Here is an 11,659-nt window from a genome sequence, read left to right as displayed (position 1 = left end):
TAGATAAACTAGTGTTACACCAGTCCAGGTTACCTTTCGTAGACGCTCCCTCCATGTTCGGCGAGTATTTATTTTGTGTCAAATAATGTACGTTTAGCTGCTTTAGATGAAAGCATCCACTCCAAATCGCGGATTTTTTTTTTGAGTTTGGCGGCGGTTCGCGTCATCATCCGTAGCCCCGCCCCTAGTTTCAACCCCGGAAGAGAATTCAAAACAACCGTTTGATGACATGTGGCGTGGACCGAGAGATTAGCCAGTCGTTCGTTTTGATTTATCGCTTTATGAACACCTGCAGAAGAGATCAAAACAACATGACATTTAATCGCAGAGCAAACGAGATATACGGTTTTAACTAAAGTGGCGCTCTTGAACGGCTCAGTAAAAACAGCATGGTGCCGTTGACAGTTAGCCTCACCCGGATTACAACAGTGTTGGTGTGTAAAGGTGAGTCTCCCTCATGTTATTTCGTTGGTCCAGTCGGCTGTTGTCAGGGATTTGAGGGTCACTGAGTTTTATTTTCCTGCGTAGCACCATTAGTTAACTAATATGGCTAAAGTTACAGTAGCAGTGTTTTCAAGTCAAGTTGAAGTCACTTTAATCAATAGTCCAGCATTATTTCTTCAGGCAGTTCTTAATAGTTACTTTAGTGACCTTATTGTACTTTGTGCTGCCTCCTATGGTTGAGTTTGGGTTTGAGTTGAACTGAGAACTCAATATCAATTAATCAGTATTTTGACAGTAAACTATTCAGCAACTACTTTGATTTATCATTTGAAGTTACTTTAAGTAGCTGGTTGCAGCTTCTCAAATAATAGGATTTGCCAATGTTCTCTGTCTGTCTGTCTGTCTTTCTATCTTAGGGTTTCAGACAAAGCAAGACATTTGAGGATGTCAAATTACGCTCTGAGAAATTGCAAAATAATTGACATAGTAACTAATGATTTGTTGCAGCCCCAACTTGCAGCAATGTGATAATATATTATTATATTATGAATATGGCTGTTTTTAAATATTGTTTTCCTTATCGTTTAATCTGCTGTTTATTTTCGCGCTTTTAAAAATACTTAAATTAGTTGCTAATCAAGATCTCCTTGAGTCCGATGAGACATCTTTAAATAGCTTGTTTTGTGCAACTAACCGTCCAAAACCCAAATTTATATTTCATTTATTTTTCTAATAAGACAAAGAAAGCAGCAAATCCTCACATTTGAAAAGCTGGAAACAGCAACTATTTGGTATTTTTGTTTGAGAAATAACTGATAATAATATGATGTGACTATCAAAAATAGTTTGCTCATTCATTTTTGTATGTCAATTAATTATTCAGCTACTTGTTTTGGTTATTTGTGTCCTCGCACATTCATAGTGAGAGTAAAGAAAACACTCTACAGCTATGTTTTGCTTTTGACCTTTAAAACGCTCAGAGGTCTGCTGCTGTTGGTGTTTGTGGTGCAGTATTCACGAAGGCAGCAGATGGCAGAGTAGCAGTGCACCTCCTCTCTGAACATTCCCAAACCAGCAGGCGGTATTTTTGGAGCAAGGCAAAGTTGACACACAGGTTGTGTGACCTCGGCTTGTGTGTAGACCAGGACCTTGTCTCATGTAACAATGTTCTTCTGCTGCAAACAGTTCACTTTAGGTGACTGCAGTGATTTCCCCTTCTGTCTATCTCTGTGTGAAGGAACATAAATCTGTAAACAGCTCAGTGGAATCCAGGACTCGAGGAGAGTATGTGGGGTGTGTAGGTTAACTTCATTGCCTGTCAAGCAAAGTGATTTGTTAAAAAGATGATTGGATACAGAAAGCTACAACATGGCAGCAAAGATTACTCTCTCACTCACACAAATACATTTTATTAGTGTTTTTGATTTTCCTTCTTCAAGGCTCCTGCACTCTCCTGACTGATGGGTGTGGACAGAGACTTTTCTCATCCGTCTGAAGGACAACCAAACCGTCTGCAGCCGAGACTCAAAGACGATCAACATGGACCTGTCCGACCAGAAGCACTTCACGGCCGTAGACTACGTGATCTTTGCGCTCTTGCTCGCTGCCTCTGTGGGCATCGGGCTGTACCATGCTCTTTCAGGCGGGCGTCAGCGCACCACACAGGAGTTCTTGATGGCGGACAGGAGCATGAGCTGTCTTCCGGTTTCGCTGTCGCTCATCGCCTCATTCCAGTCTGCTGTGGCGATTATCGGCGTACCGGCAGAGATCTACACTCACGGTACTCAGTACTGGTTCATCGGCTGTGCCTACTTTCTCGGCCTCCTCATTCCTGCCCATGTTTTCATTCCTGTGTTGTACAAACTGAGGCTCTCCAGTGTTTACCAGGTATGACAGAGCCGTTTTGTTGGATTTCAATGAGTGCATATTAATGGTGTGTATCCTTCATGACGTACAGTTCTTATGTTGTTTTGTTTCACAGTATCTTGAATTGCGCTTCTGCAAAGCAGTGCGTATCTGTGGAACTTTGGCCTTCATCTTTCAGACAGTGGGTGCAACACTTCTCATAATATAGTGGGGATGCACCAACACCGCTTTTTCCTCTCCGAATAACATTACCAATACTTTGACAGATACTGTCTGCAGATATACTGAGTACCGATCAATAGTATCACACTGCGTTTTTCATTTTCATGTGAGTTAATATGTGGCCACGGTGCTAAAAGCTTAAGTTGGCAGCCAGCCGACGTTGACAATGAAACTGTATTTATTGTGCAACAGTCGCGTCCAACCCACTCAGCGTAAAAGAGTAGTTTGACATTTTGTCAAAAATATTTACTTTCTTTACAAAAGTTTAATGAGAAAAATGAAACTCTCACGTTTGTACTTATATGAAGCTTAAGCCATAAAGGCTGGAAATGGGCAAACAGCTAGCCTGGCTTTTGTTCAAAGGTAAGAAAATCTACTTACCTACATCTCTAAAGTTCACTAATTAACACTTATTATATTGTTTTGTTTAATCTCTGCAAAAGCCAAAATTGTAAAAAATGACAAGTTGTGGTTTTACTGCCAGACTATTTCTTAGACAGGAGCAGTTCCCTTTAAACAGAGCCAGGCTAGCTGTTACCCGATATTATGCTAAGCTAAGCTAACTGGCTGCTGGCTTCATTTTTAGCGTACAGAAATGAGAGTGTCAATATTCACATCAAACTGTTTGGCAAGAAGACAAATAAGTTGTTAACTAGGTTGTTGTTACCCTGATACGATCAAGTGGATAAGATTGGTGCATCCCCATAAGAAAGCCTGAAAAATCCAAGAGACACTTTTGTTTATCGCCTTGAACATCTTTATTTTTACACAGCTTTATGACGCAGATAGTCTCTGATTTGTCCTTTACTCTGCTACAGGTTATCTATATGGGAGTTTGTGTGTACACTCCTGCCTTTGCACTAAATGCAGGTTAGACAAGTTTCTGTATTTTTACTCTGACTCTAAATTGAAATAGATAAGATATGTTGTTCATATGTGTTGCTGTGGTTTTCTTTCAGTTACTGGATTTGAATTGTGGGCGGCAGTGCTGGCTACTGGACTAGTGTGCACATTGTACACAACAATGGTGAGTTATCAAAGGTCATTCTCATACACTGATACTTTACCTTTTGACATTTGAATGTTTCCAACTCTTCCTGATGTGTTTTTGGTATCAAGACAGGCCCAGTGTGGGGTGTCATGTCTCTCTTGACAGCCCCCCCCCCCCCCAAAAAAAGAAAAAGCTCACACAAAATTCTTTCGAATTACAATTTGCTTTGTCAAATTATTTTTTGAGAAAAGTGGCAATCTTAAAAAAAAGGCCCATTAATCATTTATATTCTACATTTTAGAGGTATCATGCATTAATATAAAGGATTAGGGAGACCGATGTCTAGCATTTGAATGAAGAATATATCAGATTAATTTCCCATGTGTCTTGTCTGCTCCTGACAGGGTGGTTTGAAGGCTGTCATCTGGACAGACGTCTTCCAGACTGTTGTGATGTTTGCAGGGCAGCTGGCTGTCATTGTGGTGGGCGTGCATCAGACTGGAGGAGTGTCTGAAGTCTGGAGGAAAGTCCAGGAGGGAAACCGCATCTCTGCTCTCGAGTGAGTTCACCCTGTAGTTATGCAGCATCGGAAATGGATGAGGAAATCTGTTTGCAAATGCATCAGGATTTATTTAGTTCTCTAAGTGGAAATCAGTTCTGCAAATACCAACATCACAGAGTTCTGAGTAAACGGAAGATTTTCTTTTGGTTACAAAATAAAAACAAATGCAGTTTTCTGCAGTTTTTTTTAAAAGTTTGTTGCTTTTTAAAGAAGATTGATCCAAGACAATAAGCACATTACAGCTGCCTTTTGAGAAGCCGTTGTTAGTGATTTAGTAACTGATTTAAATATAAAAAGACAATTCTTTAAGGGTACAAATGAAAACATTGCAATAAAAATCCTTTCAGAACGTAGTCATTAAGAAAATAGTCACTCAAAACACAATGATTTAATAAAAAAAAATAAAAAAAATACTGCAATACTAGTATAGTATTACAACATGTATCACTATTGTCTTTGAAGCAGCTTATATTTCTATTTTTTTTTTTGCACAAAACAAAAGTGCAACAAAAACAATTGCACCTCTTTACTGCACACATTCTGGCCTTCTCTATTCTTTAGATGGTGATGTAGCAAATTACAGTCTAATTTTCATTATTTATTTTTTTAAATCATGTAAATTAACTGTAAATAAAATCTGAAAGATGGGATCACTGAATGCGTTTTCATTGCTTTGACAACGTTTAATCCACATTGACTGCTTTTGTTCTCACTGTAGGAACGGTTTTATAAAATGCGTTTGACAATGAACAGTAAAAAATAAACCGTTAGATCAATTGAGTTATGCTGGAATATAAGTATTAAAGTATTATCTTCATGCTGTTTTACTTTCTCATGTGTTTAGCCTAAACCCAGATCCTACAGAGAGACACACCTTCTGGACTCTGGGGGTTGGCGGGGTCTTCCTCATGCTGTCCCTGTATGGAGTCAACCAGGCTCAGGTCCAAAGATATCTCAGCGCCCGCACAGAGAAAGAGGCTGTCAGGTTTGCTATAGCTTGAATAGAGTGAAAATGCATTAAAGTGTGAGGAGAAAAAAAATAAATAAAAAATAGACCTCAGAAACGACCACTTGTACTATGTTTCTTCCTTCCTGTCTGCAGGTCTTGCTACATGGCGTTTCCCTCCCTGCAGTTGTCTCTGGCTCTGGGCTGTGTGATGGGACTGGTCATGTTTGCACGTTACTGTGGAGAGGATCTCTCTGACAAGCTGCCCACCTCTTCAAGCGACGCGGTGAGTTTCATTCCTTTTTTTCCGCTTTTTTAGTGTCGTTGTCGACCAAATCATCTGCTTCGCATTTTGAGGAATGGAGGTGTGATTTTATTTTTCTAGCTTTTTCTGCTTCATGGATCTCAAGAGATTAGTGTGAAAGATGAAAGTTATTTTAAAAACCCTCCAGGGCACATAGATTTAACAGCAACACTACAGCAGCATCAATATTTGCATAATGTCTGCAAGTCCTTCTAACACATTAGGGTTCATTATTCAAATGTACTGTCATCGAGGACCTTCCTTGTCAGATTTGAATTTTGTTAATGGTGACAAACAATGCTATGCAAACCAGGTTTCATGTATTTTTTGTGTGTTTTCCACAGATGGTGCTATACTTTGTAATGGACATGCTGCAAGGTCTGCCTGGTCTACCCGGACTGTTTGTTGCCTGTTTGTTCAGTGCAGCTCTTAGGTATGAGACTTCCCACAGCGTCGGTCTATATATATTTTTATTTACTTATTTAACCTTTCACATGAACTCAGTCAACAAACCACTATCTCTCTGACGCTTCTGAGTGAAATCAGCTATCGCACTTCTTGCGTGTTGTTATGGTCGTACAAGCAACACGGAAGTTTGGTTGTGTCCCTTTCACCATAACCGAGGAAGAGGCTGTGAGAAGTTCAATAACACATGCAACTACTCAGGTGTCCCAGATGAAGTCATGCTTTGACTCTAAAGTTTCCTTGAGTTAATGTTTTTTGTTGCACTTCATCAATTTTTTTTTTCCAGCATCTTCAGTTACACCAAAAACCTCACAGATGTGACTAATGATTGTTCTGTAATGAGCAACCACATTTGAAAACTTGATAGTTCTAATAACATGCAATCCTTAAGTCTATTTGTGTGTACACCCATCTAAAACTGATGCAGTTCAATACAAGAGCTTCACAGACTTCATCCTCAATCCAAATTGAGTAATCCATTCTAAATATAATGCAGTTATTCACATCAAATGTTTCAGTGATGGTTATCCTGAAAAATAAACTGTGCAATGCATCCATATTTGAATCTTATGAGGAAGCTTTTATTCAAATCTGGCTATTTGCCTCTCTGATGTCTGTCACTCTGGGTGTAAAAAAAACAAAAAAAGTTTTAATGCAATTGCATTAATTAAGAGGGTGAATAATTAACATTACGTTTCATTGTTACTTCATGGATTTTATGTTTTCTCCTGTGCAGCACCATCTCTTCTGCTTTTAACTCTTTGGCCACTGTGACAATGGAAGACCTCGTCAAACCACATTTCCCCACCATGACCGAGGCAAGAGCGACCCTGCTGTCCAAAGTTTTAGGTTAGCTCTTCGAAGTCCATCGACGCACGATTCAGAGCTGCGTAATAACGTTTGTTCTAAACTTTCTACTTGTGTCTCCGCTCTAAGCCATGTGCTACGGGCTGCTGTGTCTGGCCATGGCCTATCTCACTCACCTGATGGACGATTCTGTGCTACAGGCAAGCTCACAAGTTGTGTGATCAAATAACAGCAATAACATTTCTCGCTGAATGTGCACTCATTGTTATTGTGATTGAACTCCAGGTGGCTTTGAAAATCTTCGGGATGGTTGGTGGTCCTGTTCTGGGTCTGTTTTGTCTCGGGATGTTCTTCCCGTGGGCCAACTCCACTGTAAGTTGAACCTCATCATTGAGATCTATCGTGTAGTTAATACACAGTGTAACTACTATGCTTATTGTGGTGAAAATGATCATGAATTAAAGTTGTCTACTACAGGTTATTAGTGTTTTACAATAGATCTACCTTGCAAAATTGGTTATTGAAACCATATGATACAACAATGCTCTTCGTTCGCATCGTGCCCTCTGATTTAATGGCACCATACTAGAGGATTGGCACCACCAACTGTTCACCTCGATGTGGCCGACTCCTAATATTTACAGTAGTATAACAGCAGTGGAGGGGAACATGCGTGAATTTCGCATTTTCTGGAAATTGAGTTAAAATTTGCACTTTTATTGAATGGAAAATTAAAGGAGACAATTTTCAGGTTCATACTTGTATTTTGGGTTTTCTACTAGAACATGTTGACATACTTGCATACAAAAACACTTTATTTTCCTCATACTGTCTGTCTGGATAAACCTGAATTCACTCTCTGTCTGAAACATTGTTTTAGCACCTGTCTCTTCAGCGGCCAATCCCCATTGAAAGTGCTTTTAGAAGCGTTTTGACGTCCGTCACTCACATCTCCAGTAACAGATACGCTTCCATTTTATTAAAACACTTTTTTAAATCTTGAAGTCTATTTTTAGTCACGTTTAGTGAAGCATAATCTGCATAGTCAGCTGTTTAAATAACACAAATAGCCCATTGTATATACGTTTTTTAACTTATAAACCGTATCTATATTTGGTGGTTGAGTCTCACCTCCATTCCATTCACAGTAAGTCTCCTTACAATCAGAAGAAGTCCTATAATAAAATGTCCTAACAATAAAATCAGTCAATCTGTGTTTCAGAATGCAAAAGCTGCTAACCCTCCTAGCAGGATGTTGTGATTGAGACGGTTATTGTGACGATGTAAACTTGGTTAAGTTACTTACTCTATCTGTGTTAAGTATTAGTTTTCCTGTTGTTACCAGGGAGCGGTGGCAGGTCTGGGAGCCGGCCTGGCTTTGTCTTTCTGGGTCGGCATCGGGAGCCTGTTCGCCCGTAGCTCCAGCACGAGGCCGCTGCCCGGCTGCAGAGCCGTCCTGCTGTCGGACAACACGACGTCTGCCATTCACACTGCTGCACTCGGAAATTTCACTCTGAGGTCCTTCAACCGACCGTCTGGACTGAACAGATTTTATTCGTTGTCCTACATGTGGTACAGCACTTTCAACTGCTTCACAGTCATTCTAACCGGCCTGATCATCAGCTTCCTCACAGGTGAGACAATTCTTACTGTACACGCATGCTCTCGATATTTTTACAATACATTTGAGTTTAATTTTACTTTAATATTTTTAAATGTATGTATGTTTTCCATTAAGGCCCTATGAAAGAAGAAGATGTGACACCAGGCACAATATATCCCTTGTTTGGCAAACTGCTGTGTTTTCTACCTGAACACCTCAAAAAGAAGCTCTGCTGCTTGACTCCTCTGGGACAAACGGTCAGTAAAATTATGAATACCCATCAGATTCCTGACATGAGATTAAACTAAATGCTGACTGCATGTTAGTGGTAATGTTGAGTTATGTTCCTCATCATTAAGAAGTTGTAGCATCATCCACTATTGCAACAAAACAGCATAAAGAGAAATCCACTTTGGTCCTCACTGAAATACAAAAATAAATTGTACAGACAATGTTTCTCAGACCATGTTTTTCTAATAACTGGTGATCCCCTGACACTTCGTCTTGCACCATCATGAGGTTGACATTTATGGTTTTGAGGGAAATATCTTTTTAACTTTTGGATGATTTGCTGCAACATTTCCAGCAGATACTCAACGGATGATTTGTAATAAATTTAGTGATCCGTAAAACTTAATTCACAATCGTACGCAGCACAACGTAGTGACATTTGACCGCTGCATGTAACGTGCAGCATTTTTAACGCAGTGAGCTGCTGTAAAGCTCTCTGGGAGCAACTAGGGGTTCAGTGGCCCAAACCAATGTCCCCCCTAATTCTTAAATCCTGAACCCTCAGAGACTTAACTTTCGTCAGTAAATACTTGAGTGTGAGAGGCTACCACAGCTTTAAATGGTATAAGTACGATGACGGGACAGCACATATCATGATACCTTGGCGACGCCAAAACATGTTGTCTACAATTGTGTTTTAAATTTTACGTCTGACTTCAACGTCTTCCAGGCTGTTTCCTCACAAGACCAGATGTAATTTTTAAAGGATCTATTAAATCGTTTTTGTCAAAACCGCTTCAATAAGCAAAATTAGAAGAAATGGTTGCTGAATAAACAGTGTGTTTAATATAACCTAAGCTTTCATTACTCTGATTTTATAGTTTTTTTTATGTAGCATCTTAAATCCTTAATGTTTCTGTGTAAATTGAATATGCCAGGCTGAACACGCACTGTCCTCTTTACCCCTCCGCGCTTCTTCTGGTAACTGTGTTTAACGCCACAACGCTATAAATTGTGGATAATTTCGTCAGGCATAAAGGGCTCAAAATGTCTGCCGCAGAGCCCTCAAACAGTAAATGATTTGACAGTGGGACAGCCCTAAACCCTCACGGACTTTGTGGGAACACGGCTCAAAGTCGTACAGGAAGAGCCGGGGATCAAACCGCTAACCTTGTGATTCAAGGACCGTTCTCACCCTAAACCACAGTCGCCCCATTTATTTCAAATTTGGTGAGTCTTTGTCGATCTCTGTCATGAGGTCAAAATTTCATCTGTACTTTATTTTGATGACATTCCCATCAGCCTCAGCTGGACTTCATGTTTAGTGCTAGTAAATGCTAGCAAGCTAATATGCTAAACTATGTTGAACATGGTAAACCTTATACCTGCTAAACATCAGCATGTTAGTGTTATTGTGAGCAAGTTAGCATTTAGCTTAAAGTACGTCCTCTCAGAGCTGCTAGCATATTAGCATATTCGCATTTTCACAGCTCGTTGTAGTTATCACATGCTTCCTGCTTCTTCAGATTTAAGTTCACAGAGACTCATAGTGTTAGATCCTAGTCATGAGTAGTTAACGTCAGCTAATTAATCTGCTCTGCTATATTTACCGTCTTTTAGCTGCCTCCACAACACAAAGAAGGCAATGGACTGGCCCTACCACAAGAGGACGGAACGTCACAAGAAGAGACGGACAAATTTCTTCCCGAGGTTCAAACGGCTCTTGTGGAGCACGAAACAACTGTGTGATATCACAGTTTAACGTTCAGCTGGAAAACGGTTAAAAAGTCTTCACACAAAGCGCTCGGACAAAAAAAAAAAAAAAGAAGTGCATGTATTTTTATTTCTTAATTTTTTGCCTTTGCTTTGTGATGAAAGACAAAATGTGAATTTGCACTCAAATGCTGCAACAAATTCAAAGATCGTCCAGTCAACACAAGAGAAGGCAGTGCAGCTGAGCCTGTCATAATTCTACAGATACAGATTGTATGCAGAGATTATATGCAGTATTTGTCAACATCAGGTGTATGATCATTGGTTCACTATCGGTCTGTTCCTTGTGTGTGTAAAAAAGATCGTTATATGAGAATTATTTGAAGTCCTGTGAACTTTAGAGCAAAAAACAAACGTTTTATACCGGTATTGATTCTATACTTGACAAATGTTTAACATTACTGCAGCTGTATGAATGGTCCTGTGTGAGAAGATAGAGCCTCAATTATTAACAATGTATATGATTGAATTGTCTGTATTGCAGCTGAAACACTGAAAATGATTAAAGATTTTGTAGTTATCCCTTTGCATTGTTTTGCCATTTTTATTTAGAATTTTCAGGAAGAAGTTTCAGTCCTAAATATTCAGCCATGACATTGACATTTTTTAAGATAACACTCAACTACGCTTTCTGTGCACAACAAACTCAGGTGTCTGACAGCACCGGCACTCCTCTCTCCAACTCACTCACATTTCCTATGTTGTCTTTCAGCTTTTTTATATATATATATATATATATATATATATATATATATATATATATATATATATATATATATATATATATATATATATATATATATATATATATATATATATATATATATATATATATATATATATATATATATACGCCGCGTTCCAAATTATTATGCAAATTGGATTCAAGTGTCATAAACATTACATTTTTTGTTTTTCAATTAAACTCATGGATGATATTGTGTCTCAGGGCTCAGATCATTGAAATCAATCTCAGACACCTGTGATAATTAGTTTGCCAGGTGAGCCCAATCAAAGGAAAACTGCTTAAGAAGGATGTTCCACATTATTAAGCAGGCCACAGGTTTCAAGCAATATGGGAAAGAAAAAGGATCTCTCTGCTGCCGAAAAGCGTGAAATAGTGCAATACCTTGGCCAAGGTATGAAAACATTAGATATTTCACGAAAACTTAAGCGTGAAACTTCATCGTACTGTGAAGACATTTGTGGCTGATTCAGAGCACAGATGGGTTCGTGCAGATAAAGGCACAATGAGGAAGGTTTCTGCCAAACAAATTCGTCGGATTCGGAGAGCAGCTGCTAAAATGCCATTACAAAGCAGCAAACAGGTATTTGAAGCCGCTGCTGCCTCTGGAGTCCCACGAACCTCAAGGTGTAGGATCCTCCAGAGGTTTGCAGTTGTGCATAAAGCTATTATTTGGCCACCCCTAAACAATGCTCACAAG

At 39.3% G+C, this 11,659-nt stretch overlaps 2 protein-coding genes across 2 annotated transcripts in view; one reads left to right on the top strand and one right to left on the bottom strand.

Annotated features, from left to right (window-relative positions):
- cenpo (centromere protein O) overlaps window positions 1-133 on the bottom strand; it is a 3,157-nt gene extending 3,024 nt beyond the window's left edge. The window contains exon 1 of the mRNA XM_068721857.1: window positions 34-133. Coding sequence (XP_068577958.1) covers window positions 34-55 — 22 coding nt within the window. The 5' untranslated portion in view covers window positions 56-133. The remainder of the gene's footprint in view (window positions 1-33) is intronic.
- A 63-nt stretch (window positions 134-196) lies between these two features.
- On the top strand, window positions 197-10,734 carry LOC137880464 (sodium-dependent multivitamin transporter-like). The gene is made up of 15 exons (XM_068721847.1): window positions 197-444; window positions 1,884-2,331; window positions 2,426-2,491; window positions 3,351-3,402; window positions 3,492-3,559; window positions 3,928-4,082; window positions 4,930-5,070; window positions 5,188-5,317; window positions 5,680-5,768; window positions 6,537-6,649; window positions 6,737-6,807; window positions 6,893-6,979; window positions 7,953-8,241; window positions 8,346-8,467; window positions 10,062-10,734. The coding sequence occupies exons 2-15, from the start codon at window positions 1,984-1,986 to the stop codon at window positions 10,188-10,190; spliced, it is 1,860 nt and encodes a 619-aa protein (XP_068577948.1). The 5' UTR covers window positions 197-444; window positions 1,884-1,983; the 3' UTR covers window positions 10,191-10,734.
- The last annotated feature ends 925 nt before the right edge of the window (window positions 10,735-11,659 follow it).

Source organism: Cebidichthys violaceus, unplaced genomic scaffold (genome assembly GCF_023349555.1).
Source record: "Cebidichthys violaceus isolate CVI_PGR_0920_01 unplaced genomic scaffold, fCebVio1.0.p SCAF_28, whole genome shotgun sequence".
In the NCBI taxonomy this organism is placed as follows: Eukaryota; Metazoa; Chordata; class Actinopteri; order Perciformes; family Stichaeidae; genus Cebidichthys; species Cebidichthys violaceus.
This window is presented reverse-complemented; position numbering and strand designations above follow the sequence as displayed.